This window comes from Solenopsis invicta, chromosome 8 (assembly GCF_016802725.1).
Source record: "Solenopsis invicta isolate M01_SB chromosome 8, UNIL_Sinv_3.0, whole genome shotgun sequence".
Lineage (NCBI taxonomy): Eukaryota > Metazoa > Arthropoda > Insecta > Hymenoptera > Formicidae > Solenopsis > Solenopsis invicta.
Genome location: NC_052671.1, coordinates 15,777,924 through 15,795,922, shown reverse-complemented (window position 1 = coordinate 15,795,922; position 17,999 = coordinate 15,777,924). Strand labels below are relative to the sequence as shown.

Genomic DNA, 17,999 nt, shown 5'->3' with positions numbered 1-17,999 from the left:
AATGATAATCAAGTTATTCTAAATTACATATATTTTTATTATGTACAAGTAGGAGCAAGCATTATACATTAGCGAGCAATGTACATTATTATAATAACGCGGAACCAATTTCTGCCTCACTAGGCCTTCATCAGCCGCTATCATAAATATCTTAATATTAACAAAATATTGTTAAACAACTAAACTTGAGTAAACGACTCTCGAGTAAAAAATAGTTACATATTCTAATTGTCGTGGAAAGTCAAAATTAAAAATTATACAAAATTATAAATTAACGATTTTCACGAGCCTCCCGCCTCTCCCGTAGTATTTGAATTATTGCTCCTCTTCCGCCACCGCGCCGCATGATTTCTTCAGCTGTAAAAGGAGGAGCTGTAGAAGAATTTGTTTCATCAATGAGTGGTCGTACTATATTCACCGGGACACTTGCTTTACAAGTGTCGCATTTTGAAGGCGGAAACTAATAATAGATAACAAAATAAAAACAATAATAATAGAAAGTACAAATAATTAATGTTATTCATGTAACTAATAAAAGAACTTACTGGAAGATTAGGTTGATAAGATTTGCCACAGCTTGAACAGGATTTCATTTTTCACAATAAAAAATGTTGCAAATATACTAAACTGACGCAAAGCGATAGCACTATATTACTGTTTCATTTATACTATTGTTTTACGTATTTATACTACTGTTCTAATATAGGTATGCTTACATTATTTATTAACTTTACTTCGAACATTATACATTCAAATGTTACGTAAATATTTCTCTAGATGTGCGCGATTTTATAATTAATATTTACGCAGACTGTCCTCGAAATGTTTTCGTCATCTCCTATTAGAAAATAGAGTTCCAGGAAAAATCTTATTTATCGTGCATAATAATGTAATAAAATAGCATAATAGTGTAATAAAATAGCATTGAAGTAATGTAATACGTTGCTATTTTTCGAAGTAAAGTTTAATAACATAAAGTCACCTTGATGTCTAGACTAAAAAGAAACTCGGTCTTCGCTTCGCATGTCACTTGGCGCGAGACGCGACCGCGCCTCTTAATTTTGCATACCAGACGATAAATAAGATTAAATAAAAGATTTCTTGGAAATCAATTTTCTAACGTTTAAGCTATTTGCGCAAAATCTATTCGCGCGGTAAATAAATTCATGTAATTGCGTCTTTTGAGTCATATAAATATATCCGAGGAAGTATTATTTCCAGTTTCATTTGCGACGTCAATCAGTTACCATTCTGTCGTTAGTAATCAGTGCTTGACAGAAATTTCTGTAAAATGACGCCGTTTAATGTAGCAAACGTAATAAACATGTTAGCTACTACGTTTCAAATTGCGAGTATAACACAGACACCTATAACACCAGTGGAAATTGAAGTACATAACGAAATTAAAAATATTTTACAAAAAGCTCAGGACACACGTTCAGTGATATTGATAGATCATGATTACGTGCTTGATTTTGAAGATCCGTCGGAGCCACATTCCACGCAAGTTGTAGAACATATTACGCCTGCAGAAAAAGAAGAAGATGAAGGCAGTTTCGAACCTGAAGAATGCGTTGTTGATGATGAAGGAGGCATAGTCGACTTCAGTTATAAGAGAAAAGCTGTGGAGTTTTGGAAAAGTGGAAAAAAGGCCTGTAGAACTTTAAGTGCAGTACAACACAAATTCCGCAAGGTTAAATCTTATCATCAACTATACAGGTGGGAGACAAGTTTAGAAAAAGGTGGAACAAATGCAGATAAATTTGCATTTATTGCGGAATATGTACTGCACAAGTTTCAAGAAGCTTGTGATAGAAAATCAATCATTCATGATATGAATTTAAGATTATGGGCCTTGGAGGCAAAGGATCAAGTGGATCTACCCGAATTCAGGGCAAGTAAATGGTGGATTTGGAAGTTTAAAAAAGTACACGGAATTGTTTCTCGAAAAATAACCGCATTCCGAACGCAATTTACATTTAAAGATCAAGAAAATACACAAAATGTCGCAAAAGAATTTGTTTCAAATGTAAAGTCCAAGATCCCAGCTATAGGACTAGAAGAAGTTTATAATGCAGACGAGAGTGGCTTCAACCTTGAAATACATTCTGGGCGAACATTAGCGAAATCAGGAGTGAAAATAATTGAGGCAGCAGTTCAAAGTATATCTTCAACAACACATAGTTATACTATAATGCCTCTTATTTCGGCAAGTGGAAATCTTCTTTCACCACTGTACATCGTTTTGAAGGAGTCTACAGGAACATTTGGACCGAGGGTGGAAGAAACTCTATTTCGTCCAGTTAACATATACATCCAGGCTTCAAAATCAGGAAAACTCACTGCAGAACATATCAAAACTTGGTTCACCGAAGTATATCTACCGAATACTGGCAGTAAAAGTATGCTTCTACTTGACTCATGGACGGGACACTGCCCGAGCCAGCTAGAGCAACATGTACCACAAGGTAAAGAAGTTACATTTTTAACCATTCCAAAGAAGACGACGGGTATCATTCAGCCTCTAGATGTCTTTGGATTCCGAATTTGGAAAAATTTTGTGCGAACATTTTCAGATAATGTCATTCTTCAAGAGGAAGATATTAATTTGCACTCCCGTAATGAAATAATTAAATTACAATCACTAACTCACAATCAACTATCTTCACCTAGATTTAAAAACCTTTTTAAATATTCGTGGTTTAAAAGCGGATATGTAGAAACGCGTCCCGACCACTTTCAAAACCCTGTAGAATATTGTTATTTTAAAACTGAAAAGCATGTGCCAAAATGTAGTATCTGTGGAAAGGCCGCATTTATGCATTGTGCATGGTGTGGCGAATATTTTTGTTTCAAACATTTTTACGAAGACTATCATTACTGTAGCACATATAATCCGTAATTTTCATGTAAATATATATAAATATATATAAAAACTATGTGATAGTTATATATAATAATTGCACACAACTTTCTGTAATCATTATATAATTGTTAAAAATGTAAAAGGTAAAATATTTATAAAGTGTGTAGAGATGTATATAGGTAGAGAATAGGAAGATGAAGAATAGGTAGCAAGCGCGTAGAATTGTGTGAATGGATACATGAATTTTAGAGTAATATTGTAAACCAAGACTCCTTCTTGACAATCTTTTGTAAGCTGAAGAGAAATATTGTATATACATATATCACTGTAAACAATTATGTATGGTTATATAAAAATACATAAAATTATATATATAAATCATGCCTAATTGTATGTAATTATTATATATATATTTTAACGTTAAAAAATAGAGTTTCATCTTTTTTTATGGTGCGGTATACATAACAGTGTAATAAAATAGCATTGAAGTAATGTAAGTTGCTATCGTTATGCATCAATGATTTCTTTTAATTAGTTTCATCTTTTATGTCATCGTGAGTATTTCTTCTTTACCTTGTGGTACATGTTGCTCTAGCTGGCTCGGGCAGTGTCCCGTCCATGAGTCAAGTAGAAGCATACTTTTACTGCCAGTATTCGGTAGATATACTTCGGTGAACCAAGTTTTGAAATGTTCTGCAGTGAGTTTTCCTGATTTTGAAGCCTGGATGTATATGTTAACTGGACGAAATAGAGTTTCTTCCACCCTCGGTCCAAATGTTCCTGTAGACTCCTTCAAAACGATGTACAGTGGTGAAAGAAGATTTCCACTTGCCGAAATAAGAGGCATTATAGTATAACTATGTGTTGTTGAAGATATACTTTGAACTGCTGCCTCAATTATTTTCACTCCTGATTTCGCTAATGTTCGCCCAGAATGTATTTCAAGGTTGAAGCCACTCTCGTCTGCATTATAAACTTCTTCTAGTCCTATAGCTGGGATCTTGGACTTTACATTTGAAACAAATTCTTTTGCGACATTTTGTATATTTTCTTGATCTTTAAATGTAAATTGCGTTCGGAATGCGGTTATTTTTCGAGAAACAATTCCGTGTACTTTTTTAAACTTCCAAATCCACCATTTACTTGCCCTGAATTCGGGTAGATCCACTTGATCCTTTGCCTCCAAGGCCCATAATCTTAAATTCATATCATGAATGATTGATTTTCTATCACAAGCTTCTTGAAACTTGTGCAGTACATATTCCGCAATAAATGCAAATTTATCTGCATTTGTTCCACCTTTTTCTAAACTTGTCTCCCACCTGTATAGTTGATGATAAGATTTAACCTTGCGGAATTTGTGTTGTACTGCACTTAAAGTTCTACAGGCCTTTTTTCCACTTTTCCAAAACTCCACAGCTTTTCTCTTATAACTGAAGTCGACTATGCCTCCTTCATCATCAACAACGCATTCTTCAGGTTCGAAACTGCCTTCATCTTCTTCTTTTTCTGCAGGCGTAATATGTTCTACAACTTGCGTGGAATGTGGCTCCGACGGATCTTCAAAATCAAGCACGTAATCATGATCTATCAATATCACTGAACGTGTGTCCTGAGCTTTTTGTAAAATATTTTTAATTTCGTTATGTACTTCAATTTCCACTGGTGTTATAGGTGTCTGTGTTATACTCGCAATTTGAAACGTAGTAGCTAACATGTTTATTACGTTTGCTACATTAAACGGCGTCATTTTACAGAAATTTCTGTCAAGCACTGATTACTAACGACAGAATGGTAACTGATTGACGTCGCAAATGAAACTGGAAATAATACTTCCTCGGATATATTTATATGACTCAAAAGACGCAATTACATGAATTTATTTACCGCGCGAATAGATTTTGCGCAAATAGCTTAAACGTTAGAAAATTGATTTCCAAGAAATCTTTTATTTAATCTTATTTATCGTCTGGTATGCAAAATTAAGAGGCGCGGTCGCGTCTCGCGCCAAGTGACATGCGAAGCGAAGACCGAGTTTCTTTTTAGTCTAGACATCAAGGTGACTTTATGTTATTAAACTTTACTTCGAAAAATAGCAACGTATTACATTACTTCAATGCTATTTTATTACACTATTATGCTATTTTATTACATTATTATGCACGATAAATAAGATTTTTCCTGGAACTCTATTTTCTAATAGGAGATGACGAAAACATTTCGAGGACAGTCTGCGTAAATATTAATTATAAAATCGCGCACATCTAGAGAAATATTTACGTAACATTTGAATGTATAATGTTCGAAGTAAAGTTAATAAATAATGTAAGCATACCTATATTAGAACAGTAGTATAAATATGTAAAACAATAGTATAAATGAAACAGTAATATAGTGCTATCGCTTTGCGTCAGTTTAGTATATTTGCAACATTTTTTATTGTGAAAAATGAAATCCTGTTCAAGCTGTGGCAAATCTTATCAACCTAATCTTCCAGTAAGTTCTTTTATTAGTTACATGAATAACATTAATTATTTGTACTTTCTATTATTATTGTTTTTATTTTGTTATCTATTATTAGTTTCCGCCTTCAAAATGCGACACTTGTAAAGCAAGTGTCCCGGTGAATATAGTACGACCACTCATTGATGAAACAAATTCTTCTACAGCTCCTCCTTTTACAGCTGAAGAAATCATGCGGCGCGGTGGCGGAAGAGGAGCAATAATTCAAATACTACGGGAGAGGCGGGAGGCTCGTGAAAATCGTTAATTTATAATTTTGTATAATTTTTAATTTTGACTTTCCACGACAATTAGAATATGTAACTATTTTTTACTCGAGAGTCGTTTACTCAAGTTTAGTTGTTTAACAATATTTTGTTAATATTAAGATATTTATGATAGCGGCTGATGAAGGCCTAGTGAGGCAGAAATTGGTTCCGCGTTATTATAATAATGTACATTGCTCGCTAATGTATAATGCTTGCTCCTACTTGTACATAATAAAAATATATGTAATTTAGAATAACTTGATTATCATTCGTTCTTGGCTCGGCTAAAATTTTATACGAGCGAAACAAAATATAATACATATTTCTTCATATACGTCAATGATTTCTTTTAATTAGTTTCATCTTTTATGTCATCGTGAGTATACATGTAATATTGTCGTGCTCAAATAATTGAAAGCTATATGAAATGTATGTTAATAATAATTAAATATCTCACAAAAACAAAAAAAAATTATTTTAAATTATTGTTGTAAAGTACTCTTCGAACCATTCAACTTTTATTCAGAACATTTTTCTCTATCTCTTACAGTTTCGACGATACACGCTTCGAAAAAACAAAACCGATTTTTTCAAAGGGGTGTTTCACCCCTAAAAGTGAGAGTGGGCACGTATAAAAAAATACGTGTCCCTTATTTTGATCTGTACGACAACGTATTAAAGACTCGTCAAAATCGAAGGGGAACACTTTCATAGTGCACGGACGGGTGCGCGTACCATGCATTATGGAGTGGTTTTTAATTATTTAAAAAAAATGGAAATGTTGCAACATAGCTTTGTCATATACCGTTGAATTCGTAATAAAATAAGCTTTATTTTGCTTATAAAAAAAAATAAAAATTTTGAAAAAAAATAGGTAGGTGGTGGGGGAAAGTATTAAAAAAAATAAAAAAAAAATTTTTCTTTATCACTGTTATAAAGTACTCTTGCAGCCATTCAACTTTTATTCAGAACATTTTTCTCTATCTCTTAGTTTCGACGATATTTGCTTGGAAAGAAAAAATCTGATTTTTTTCAAAGGGATGTTTCACCCCCTTAAACTGAAATTGGGCACCAACAAAAAATATTTTTGTGTTACGGATGAACTCCTCTATGTGTACACCAAATTTCAGAATTTTTTGAATTTTCGGGTTGCCAAACGTTCCTTTAAGTCACGCAAAATTAATCTACATTAAAGGTTATTACAACATTAAGTCACGCAAAATTGTCGCCTTTCATTTTTTTTACAATAAGTCACACAAAAGTATTACCTTTTATTGTTACAATAATATCAAGTCATGAAATATTATCAACTTACATTGTTATATATTGTTTAATCAGTAACGCAGAATCAACTTAAATTAGTAATAAGCATCGCATTAATTGTCTTATAGTTATACACAATGTTATAAATAAAGTATTAAAAAGTATAAAAAATGAATTACAATGGTATACGCCAATGTCCCCAAGGCAATGTTTCTGTAGAATCAGGCAAGATGTAACGCTTGTCATCGAGCGGGCTGAGAGCAATCTTTCTCTCTTTGATTGTGTGTACATTGTGGAGCTTCGAACGTATACACGCTTGCTGACGAGTCATTTCTATTCCGTCGTGCAAGCAACGCGTATAATCTTCAAACGTTATAGTTCTTTCTACAACGCTATTCTTTACACCTTTCACCTTTTTTGTATCTTTTTTCCCTTCTACTTTCACCGCATACATTTTTGCTCTTAGCCCTACAAATTCGGTCATAATCTTACCGCAATTCTCGTCTTTTATTAGCCCTGGAACCTTCTTATTCGTGAGGGGTATATTATATACGTTGTCGGCAGGATAATCGCTCGTGTCGTATCTCGCGATATTACGTTTCATATCCATGTACACATTGTCACACTCAATGACATAGATGAGGCTGTCTGTGTCTGTATAGAGTATCTTACATTTATCTTTATACAATGGCAGCATATAATCGTAGTGAAATTCGTAAAGGCAGATTTTTGAAATGTCGAGAATACACATACCGACATATATTGGTTTGTTAAATTTTACCGATAGTTTACGCATTTCTATGGCAACCAGATTTTCTGCGAAAACGCTGCGACTATGAAAATTCGGAGCAGCAATCATGGCCTCTGCCCCGTAACGGCCTTCCCATTGCGTTACTAATTTTATATTAACGTGATTACGTACATTTTCCATGGTTTTACCGAAAACTGCATTATTCATTAATTTGTATAAATTTTTCTCAAAATCATTTTTCGTGTTCGTTCGAAACTCTGTATTTAATTCTATATAATCGCGGAGCCAGGTGGATTGAGCGAATTGAAGTACGCGATGTATCTTTACGATTCGAAGCCCGTGACGCGTGCACTGTTGAAGATTGCGGTAGTGGATGACGTAACGCTTTTTATCATGCACTGTCGCTAGTAATTTCTTCTGCCTTGACCCTGGAGGCTTATCGCTCGAAGGACAAAACGGTAAGTCACTGTGTCGATCGTGCAGCTGATTCTCATATGCAAGGTCGACTTCCAGTATATATCCGGTGTCCGAGTCAAATGCGATCGCGTTTACATCGAAATTGTCAACGTTTTTGACCCACTTAAATTCACCGTATGGCAACGGTTGACACATTGCCCACCCATACAGATTATTCACATCATTATACATCAAATAAGTCGACGGTTTTGACGGATCGTACGATTTCATGTACTTATTATTAGCCTTCGCATATCTGCCCGAACACTGGCTTAAACCGCCACGAATTCCACGTTCCACGTAAAGTAGCATTTCTATGTCCGTGAGCAACTCGAATTTTATACCCGTTTTTTTCAACATTGCATCCCACGTGTAGCCTGGCAATGTATAATAATGCGCAGGGTCCAAACCGTAACTCTGCATGCTTTTGTCGCGAAAGTTTTCGAAAATGTCGGCAAATAATAAGACATCTGTTTTCAAATATAAATCGCTGTATTCGCCCAGCGTTTCAATTGCGAACCGTTGCCATACGTTCTCGGCATGAGCGTAATCATGCTCTGATACCGTCTGTCCGCTCAGTGAACTGTAGAAAGATTCGCGCGGTGGTAAACGCGTTTCTAAAAGCTTTTCGGCATCATCAACGTACTCGTACGGAAAAACGCCTTTGCGCGTGAGGAGTTCGAAATCCTCGTTTGACAACGTGGAAAATTCGGAACGAGTAATGTTTAATTGTTCAATACCTAGAAACGACGCCAATTTTTCGAGACTCGCACTTAGGAATTTATATGAGTCGATGAATCGAAATCGTATACAATTTCGTACTTCGCCCGATTTTGTTCCTACACCGATAGCTGCGACGTGTTTAGTGAACGAAATATATTTTTCTTTATTAATCGGTAGGTCGATCTTGCCTTCGAACGCGGTAGAAATTTCTTTTATTATAAAGTTCGCGTCGTAACCGCTCAAATTGTGAAAAACGACTGGAATAACATACGTATTCTTATAATTTAAATTACATTTATTATGGGCAGGACCGCGATACTTGCCGGTCAAATGACAGTGATCACGCACCCGCCGAGTATCAAGCCACTCGTTACGGGTAAGGCCCGTATCTGATATAAACGGTTTTTCACATATATGACAGTTCGACGCGTTTAAAAATGCCCCTTTCTGCTGTATAGTTAATTGTTCCATTGGAACATTGGCGGATATTCGGGCTTTCATATCGTGCGCAAGATTTTCTAACTCTTTCGCGAACCACGCGACGCAGTCCTTATCGCGGCGAAAACGATACATCGATAACGCGTCGTCGAACAAGCATTTTACATAGTAAGCTATGCTGTATACCTCGTGGTGTTGATACGCGAAACTCGACGTGTTCTCGTTCTTCTCCATCTTCTTCAATACGCACTCCAAATCAACGTAAATTACAAATGGTACGCGCTCCTTGTTGTTGTATAAGTCGAATTCTAGCCATTTCTGGTCCTCTCTCGGTAGTATGATGGCGCAGTCATTTATTTTCTTGCACTCCGTTTCGTGCGATTGCAATTTTTCTTCAGAGTGGAAGTAATGCAGGCAACTGTAATAAACAAATATATTTATACAAAACAATAATTTTAAGTGGAAATTTTTTTATATTCTTACACTTACCGATCGCAAATAAATTTCTTGTTCTTTTTTTTTGCTCAGCTATGAGCTGACCAGTCGCGACAGGTTCTTAATCCACGCAAAGTGACCGTGGGTGACATCGTGTTTATCTTCCACGTAGAAGAGATTGACGTGTTTTTCCTTCTTATCTTCAGTCAGGCGTAATAGTACAACGTATTCTATCTTTTCTTTTTTGTCCAATTCGGTAGTGTACACATTCACGCCGTTTAAACGTTCAAATTTTCCAATGTCTTTTACTTTCATTGGAAATTGTATATCGTCAAACTTCAAAACAGTCGAATAATGCGGGTACGATGACACTTGGTTTGCATTTCTTTCAGCGGGGTACAGGGCACCCACCACCGACCACGCGATGCAAGCATTGTCTTCTGATTGCACATTAATTATTGCACGCTTGTCACTTGCTTCCTTCGGCATTTTGATGCGATATCCCGCGTGCATGGGATTAAGCTTGTTTATATTCACCATCAAGTTTTGGATTCGGTGTAAAGCCCAGCCGCTATCGCGTTCTTGAAACTCGTTGAGCATCGCTAATATCACTTCGATTACACGCTGCTCGTACCATTTGCGCAAATTTGACGCTCTGTATAGTTCATAGTTCTTCGTCGCGAGACTTTTATTATCGCGGTCGTCACGAATGTTTTCAAATTGACCGTTGAATACGGTATTCACCTTCACATTTCCATGCTTCGCGATAGCGTCTCGCACTTGCTCGATCACCAAATCACTAGCGTCTTCCAGGAAATGTCGCGGTTCAATATAATCAGCGTTTATGACAGCACCCGTAAGAATACGTGATTCAAACGCGGCCTCAATCTCGCGCCAGATGAGCGATCTTTTACCACCGGTGCTAGCGTGCGTACCACCTCCAACGTGCACGAAACGTCTTTCTAATTGCGCTTTTGCACCCGCGAGTCGCGCGATTCTCGCCACTATGGATTGTCTATGTCCAACGGTGAGTCGAGGACGTTTGGCACTGCTACAACATTCTTCGAGATGTGCGAGGCACTCTTCGCATCGTTCTACCCATGCACGACACTCCTCTTGAGTAGCGATCTGCGAGCATTGCTCGAGCAGTTCACGTTCAATGTTCTCCATTTTTCTTTTTCATTTATTAGTACAGATCACACGTTGACTCGGGGCACTCGCAAATTAATGCTTTACATGATTTATAGTACCGCTGTATGTGCAGAGCGCGATATTGATCTCGTGCAAACTTTGCTTCAAAAAAGCGAGTTGTTATTTCCGGCCACTGATCAACTCGATCCAGCAGAATTTGGTCATCGTCGTCGTACAAGTAATTATATTGATTCACTGGAATTTCATCGCATTTAATATAGTATGCATTACGCCACTTCATATACGCACGATTCCATTTAGGTTCATCGTCGTTGTAGAACCATGAGTATACGTTTATCGCCAGTAATTTGGTGCACTTTCCATTACCAGCGGGAATTGTAATTTGCAGATAATCTTGGAAATAGGCATGGTGTTTAATTTCCTTTGCCACCTTGTATTTCTTTTCAACAGTTTTGCAAGCATTGTATACAATACGAGTATGTCCATATTCATTGCGATACATATCATATTCATCATCAAAATTGTTAAAAGTGCACAAATTTTTTAGTGTCCACGTATACACTTTTTTTCTGTAAATGACAAATCGCCACAAGGCACGTAGTCGATGCTAACACCCTGTCTCACGGCACGTTCATTGGTCCCGCGTATACCCAATTCTCTGTTGCGTAAGAAATTTACCACAGATACTTGTTGATTGTTTTTTTCCGGCACAGTTTCGAGAACTTCCAGGATATCTTCTACATCAAAGTCTACATCGGGCATTTCTTCGTCAAACTCCATTTTCACCAAATATATTGTCTATATATTTCTACATATTGGGCACATTTTGGTAGGAATGTAGACATGCATGGGTTGTCTGCAGTTGGAGCAGTAATCACCGTCAAGTCGTTCGAGAGAATCTGTACAGTGAGTTTGGATAGCGTTCATAGATCCTAGATCAATGTCATTGAGTCGAGTCATACAATATGCACACACAGATACAGCTCCAGCCGAATAGCAGAATTGAATAATGCAGTGTTTCGTGCGTTCATCCAAAGCGCGTAATTCGACACTAGGTATAACTTTTACTACACGATTCTCACGATATTCACTGATAACACTGTCTACACTACTGTTGTCAAAGTTCACTTGCACATTATTCTCATTGTCTTCGTGACGATTGGCCATCTCTTTAACCGCCGATGATAGATTCGATACGCTTCAAAGACATCTACTGATGTCCGAGCGCTAATTACATATCTATTATACGTTCTTTTGTCTGACGAAAAATTGCATCATCTAGCGGGGGCATGAAAGATCTATCCCCACCACTAGAAGATCCCATAGATTATTCATATACATTTGCATCAGTGTGTGACACTCTACGTTAGAAATCTCGATCGAGCAGAGAGAGACTTGCGCGGTGCATACTTGCAGCGGCGCGTGCGAACCTGTCCATACGTGTTCAAGGCTAATGATACATGGTACGATTCGTCTTCGATGTAATTCGATACCTTTGTGATTAGCCGCCGTCAAAATACACGTCAAGGCCATGCCTGAGAGCTGCATCGGCAAATATAATTTTAATAAAGAATATTCTATATCTCTTGAACGGTAGACTAGAAAATTACGAGACTTGAAAAGTTATACATATTGGAATACTGTCTTCCAATTAGAACCAGGAAGAATAACGAAAATTAGGTAGAAAAAACAATTAATATAATATAATATAATATAATATAATTGCAAGCATAGAGTAGCGGCGTTTGCTTCGCCTACAATGTAATCATATATCTTTCGTCTTCGATGTAATTGTATACCTTTGTGATGAGCCGCCTTCAAAATACGCGATGCGACGGAGGATGCTCTCGCTGAGCGAACTCTTCGTCAGTCGCAATTATACCGTCGCGCAATTGTGATCGGCTCGCGAAAAAATGGATCGGGAATTCGTCCCGTATATCGTTGTGGTGTCCACCATAATGACGGGACAACGTGTAATATATTATAGAAACTACATTGTTGTGGTGGACACCACAACGGGACATCATTCGGTACGCATAGTACCAAACGAATATTAAAAAAAAAAAAAAAAACTATAAGTAGTGTGGTGGTGGTGGTGGTGGTGGTGGTGGTGGTGGTGGTGGTGGTGGTGGTGTGTGGTGGCGGCGGCGGCGGCGGCATGCAGCGGCGGCGGCTGCAGCGGTGGCGAAGTGGTAAGTTTAAAAAATTTTCATTTTCTCTGTCCGCCGATTTCGCGTAAAAAATTTTCATTTTCTCTGTCCGCCGATTTCGCGTGCGGACGCGGTGGGTGTGCGCGCGGCGGTGAACTTTTGGGTGGGTAACGGTGGCGGCGGTGGCGGCGGCGGCGGCGGCGGCGGCGGCGGGCGATGGGCCCGGGCGCAGGCGCGGGCGCGGGCGGTGGCGGGCCCCGCGAAATACGCCGCGGAGAACCGCCGTGGAAATCGCCGCGGAGAACCGCCGCGAAATACGCGGTATTTTACAAACAAGCTGGTTCTAATTGCAGGCTTCCTCTCTCTCCCCAACATCATCCTCGGCGGTACATACCGCTCTGCCGCGCGGCTTACCCCCACCTTTCAATCCCACCTCTAGATCAATGGGTGACACCACCCATTGCATCTTGAGGATCATCACCCACTCCGTACGTACCGCAGGTACCCCCGCGCCTACATCCCCCCTCGCCGCTCACCCCCCTCATTGCTCCCGAGTTAGAACCCGCCTAGTCTTACTACTGTTACGCATGTGGGAGCAACAATGCGACAAATACATCGAAACGTTGCGGAGGATGTGCCGTGGCGACGAACGTCGTCAATGTGGTGGCCTCGCGTTTGTGGGGATTGTAAATTCTGTGACTGCTCGATTAACGCGATTCGAAAATTTTAGGGACACCGTTAATGCATTAGAAAAGTCGGTGCGAGTAGTGGATCAAGTGCAGAATTTTCATGGCTGAAGAGACAGAGTTTAAAAGTCGTGTATTAACTGGTGTAATAGTAAACAAACAATATCTTGACCCGCAACGATTTCTCGCGGATACACATAAGTTGGTGCTCGATCGTATTCACGAAAATGTAAAGCGACACAGTTGCGTGAGAGTTAACGCCATGTTTAACGGAGAATTTATTAATAAAGACCAAAAAATAAAACTATTTTTATTAGGAATTGTCAACTCTTACCGACGTCCGATTTACACGAATGGTACGACGCTAATGTGATCGACACTATTCTAGTAGGAATTGATGATTTTGCAGATAGCGAGAGTGTTGTCGAAGATACTGAATTTAATGGTAAACGTAAACAAATGTAATCCTATGCGTGCGGTTTGTTGCATAGATATATCAGCATTTATAAGTCATAAGAGAGTTGTGCTTAACGTAAAGTTGATGGATAACGCTTTTTTCGCGTGATCGGTAGTTGCTGCTTTGTATCTAGCCGAAAAACATGCTGAGAGAGCGTCTTAATATTCTCACTATTATACAGTCAGGTGTTGCAATTGGTGGGTATCAAATTTCCCATGACTTTGAAACAGATTAAAAGGTTCGAACGTTGAAAAGGCATTTCTATCAACGTTTCCACCGTTCAAGTGAGAACAGATGCAATGATCGCCTTTCTATTTTTACTTTTCACCGAGAATAAGAGAAATAGGTATGTTAATGTGCTGTATTTGACAGATTCACGAAACAACGAAATCAATGCTCATTTCCTGCGGATAAAAGATTTGTCGATTGGCAGGATCGCAATTATCCAAGAATCGTCACAGAAAATACATATGCGATAGGTATGTGTTAGTATAAGTGTATGTGTAGTAGAATAAAACGATGCTGAGTAATACGTAATATATATTATGTTTGTTTCGTTTACAATTGTCTATATTATTAGATGTCTACATTATTTTTTGACGAACGCGAGGTTGAGGAGTCATAGTATCGATTTTGGTAAGGCGAACGATTGCACCGTTCTTTTTCTGAAAGACAATACTGATAAGTGGCTGTTTTTTCGTTGCTTCGATAATCAAGAGCAACTTCAGTTTGTGGTATACGCTTATTTGGAATGCATATTGGAGAAGAAGAAAACGACAACGATGATGACGACACGTCGGCAAAAGGCGCTTATTAACGTCATAAACTGTTTGGTGTAAGAAGTATAAGTATTACGTATGCAGTGCGCGTCTTGATTTATCGATATACAGATCGTATCGTGGCGAAAGGTGTGTGTCGTGGTTCGTTAAAGAGCTGCACGAATTGGCGCTCGCGTGAAGCAGGTATTTTTTTCGAATGTAGCTGTGATTATGTTTACGCCTGATGATTGGTATGAATACTGGAATGCGACGCGTTGTCACATATGTAAAGGGCAGTTTCATAAGAGAGATCAACGCGGGTGCGATTATTGTCATTTGACCGGGCGTTATAGAGGGCCGGCTCATTTGAGATGTAATTAAAATTACAAAGATTCTTACATTATTTCAATAATTTTTCACAATTTGATGGGATACGATGCGCATTTTATTATCAAAGATGTGGCAAACATGTTTGAGGATTAGGTTGAGCTGCTGCCATTGACGAAAGAAAAACATATATCGTTCACAAAGACTGTTCAGGACACCGTTTCCTACAGATAAAAGCAAAACAATATACAGGGTGTCCGGAAAATTGCTACAAATATTTCGAGACGTGATTTGGAACCCTAAAAAAAGGAAAAAAAGCTATATAAACATGGGTCCGGAAATAAGTCGTTTCCAAGTTATAGCCACTTTTATGTTAAAAAAAATTGTATTTTATAGTCCGCGTGGCATTTCTTTTTAAATTTTTTTATTAAATTCCTAATTTTTTCATTTTTATTTCTTATTTTTTTAAGTTTCAAATTTTATTATTTTTTCATTTAATAATTTTAATTTTTTAATTTTTTTTTAATTTTTCAATGTTTGTTATTACATTATTTTTTAACACATTGTTTTTAAATCGAATTAAATAAGGTGTTCAAAATGACCTTCAGCACAAATGCAGGCCCTTATTCTCCTATCAAAGGAATTTCGAACTCTGTGAAACACGCGGACTATAAAATACGATTTTTTTAAATATAAAAGTGGCTATAACTCGGAAACGACTTATTTCCAAACCTATGTTTATACAGCTTTTTTTTCTTCTTTTGGGGTCCCAAATCATGTCCCGAAATATTTGTAGAGATTTTCTGGACACCCTGTATAACTGCGATTCGTAGTTTTGTATAAATTTCTTAATACTAGTTTGAAGAAATTAGTGTTGTATCTCGATAAAGATAAATTGAGAATCACGCGTTTGTAATTTTCTTATTTGAGCAAGGATGATTTTAATTTGCTTACGCGTAAAGGCGTATTCCTGTATAAGTACGTTGACAGTGTTCATCAGCTGGATAAAACCTGTTTGCCACCAATCGTTCTATAGCTCGTTGACCGATGAGATCATATGTAAGAGCGATTATTGTCACGCATTAGGCGTTTTCACATTAAGACTGTCATGAGTACAGCGATTTATATCTCAAGACCGATATGTTGCTTTTAGCGGGTGTTTTTGAAATTTTTTGCAATATCTGCATGAAAAGTTAGGATTGAATCTGGCTCATTATTATACTACCGGGATATACGTAGGACGCTATGTTATAGTATACTGATATATGGTTTAAATTACTGACCAATATTGATATGTTATTATTTGTAGAGCGTGGTGTGCGCGGAGGTTTAAGTCAGTGTTTGAATAGGTATGCGCGAACTAATAATAAATACGCGCCAATGTACGATTTATCGCAATCGTCAACGTATTTAATATACATAATCTTTATGGATAGGCGGTGAGCGAACCGTTACCATATGCTGACTTTTAATGGGTTGACGTTGAGCATTTTAATGTAAACTCAGTGACTCGAGATTCTATTGTCTGATACATTCTTGAGGTTGATCTTACATATTCGAGTGAACTTCATGACACTCACGCGGATCTTCCGTTTTGTCCCACGCGTGAGCGACCACCCGATAGAAAGATCAATAATCAATAAACTCCTTGCTACTGTGTGCGATAAACAGCATTATGTAATACATTATCGTAATTTACAGCAGAGTTTAGACCATAAATTGAGTTTAAAGGTTCATCCGATCTTAGGGTTTCTTCAATCAACCTGGCTCTGCGGATATATCGAACTCAATACGACATTGAGAACTTGAACAAACAACGAATTTGAAAAAAATTTATATAGAATGATGAATAACGCGGTGTTCGGTAAAACGATGGAGAATGTGCGTAATTACGTTGATGTTTGTCTCGTGACGCGTAGAGATAGAAGATTTGGCGCGGAAGCATTGATATTTAAACCAAATTTTCACAGTAGAAGTATATTTTCAGAGGATCTTATGGCTATCAAGTTGCATAGAGGTGAAATTTTATAAACCGATCTACATTGGTATATGCATTTTAGACGTATCTAAGATACGTTTGTATGAATTTCATTACGATTACGTGTTTTATGGTGATAAATGCAAATTTATGTATACCGATACGGACAGCTTGCTCTATTATGTGGAATGCGATGACATATAATGAAACATGAAGCGCGACGTCATCGTGAGAATCGATACGAATAATTATCTTCGAGAAAATATGTATGAAATACATTTAACACCGCGTGTTAATAAAAAGGTGCCTGGTTTAATGAAGGATGAAAACTCTGGAGCAATCATAACCGAATTTGCAGAATTAAGGGCGCAAATGTACGCTAAGAGTAACCGGTAAAAGCGATGTCTATGCTTCACATCGTTCGTTACGAAATATCACAAATGTTTCTCTTATATTCTATTTCGCAATCACACACTCACCCACACATACATTCACACCGTTGAGACGTTGTTACGCCTCACTCGGTCGCGCATTTCGTATTTTCACGCTGAGTTTTTATGCGTTGTCAACTTTACATTGTAATGCCATAATAAATAAAAGTCTGTATCGAACAGATCGCCTGCCGGCGTCGCATAATCACTGTTAAGAAAACAATTAAAAATCTTTTATGATTATAAAACAGTTTCAATTATTTATAGATAATATGTACAACTTGATTGCACCATCTCTCACTAGGTTACGTAATTCTTTTGGATACTTCCTCGGGAGTGATATTCTTTGCCTGCTTC

At 37.6% G+C, this 17,999-nt stretch overlaps 2 protein-coding genes across 4 annotated transcripts in view; one reads left to right on the top strand and one right to left on the bottom strand.

Moving 5' to 3' along the window:
* The window catches only part of LOC105197169 (FK506-binding protein 15), a 264,070-nt gene that overhangs the window by 167,087 nt on the left and 78,984 nt on the right, over positions 1-17,999 (top strand). The window lies entirely within an intron of this gene.
* LOC120358369 lies at positions 14-4,682 on the bottom strand. 3 transcript variants are annotated; one of them, XM_039452434.1, is made up of 2 exons: positions 3,440-4,682; positions 14-460 (listed from the first exon to the last, which is right to left on the bottom strand). In XM_039452434.1, the coding sequence occupies exons 1-2, from the start codon at positions 4,614-4,616 to the stop codon at positions 432-434; spliced, it is 1,206 nt and encodes a 401-aa protein (XP_039308368.1). In that variant the 5' UTR covers positions 4,617-4,682; the 3' UTR covers positions 14-431. The 3 variants fall into 3 exon arrangements, with proteins under 3 accessions (XP_039308368.1, XP_039308366.1, XP_039308367.1); XM_039452432.1 differs by having other exon boundaries at positions 14-372; XM_039452433.1 differs by having other exon boundaries at positions 14-357.

What these genes read in the sequence shown, in the direction of transcription:
- LOC120358369 (XM_039452432.1), bottom strand. Translation starts at nt 4,616, where the DNA reads ATGACGCCGTTTAATGTAGCAAACGTAATAAACATGTTAGCTACTACG. An exon ending in AGAGCAACATGTACCACAAG is followed by an intron (nt 373 to 3,439) that starts GTAAAGAAGAAA and finishes ATTCTTCTACAG; the next exon opens with CTCCTCCTTTTACAGCTGAA.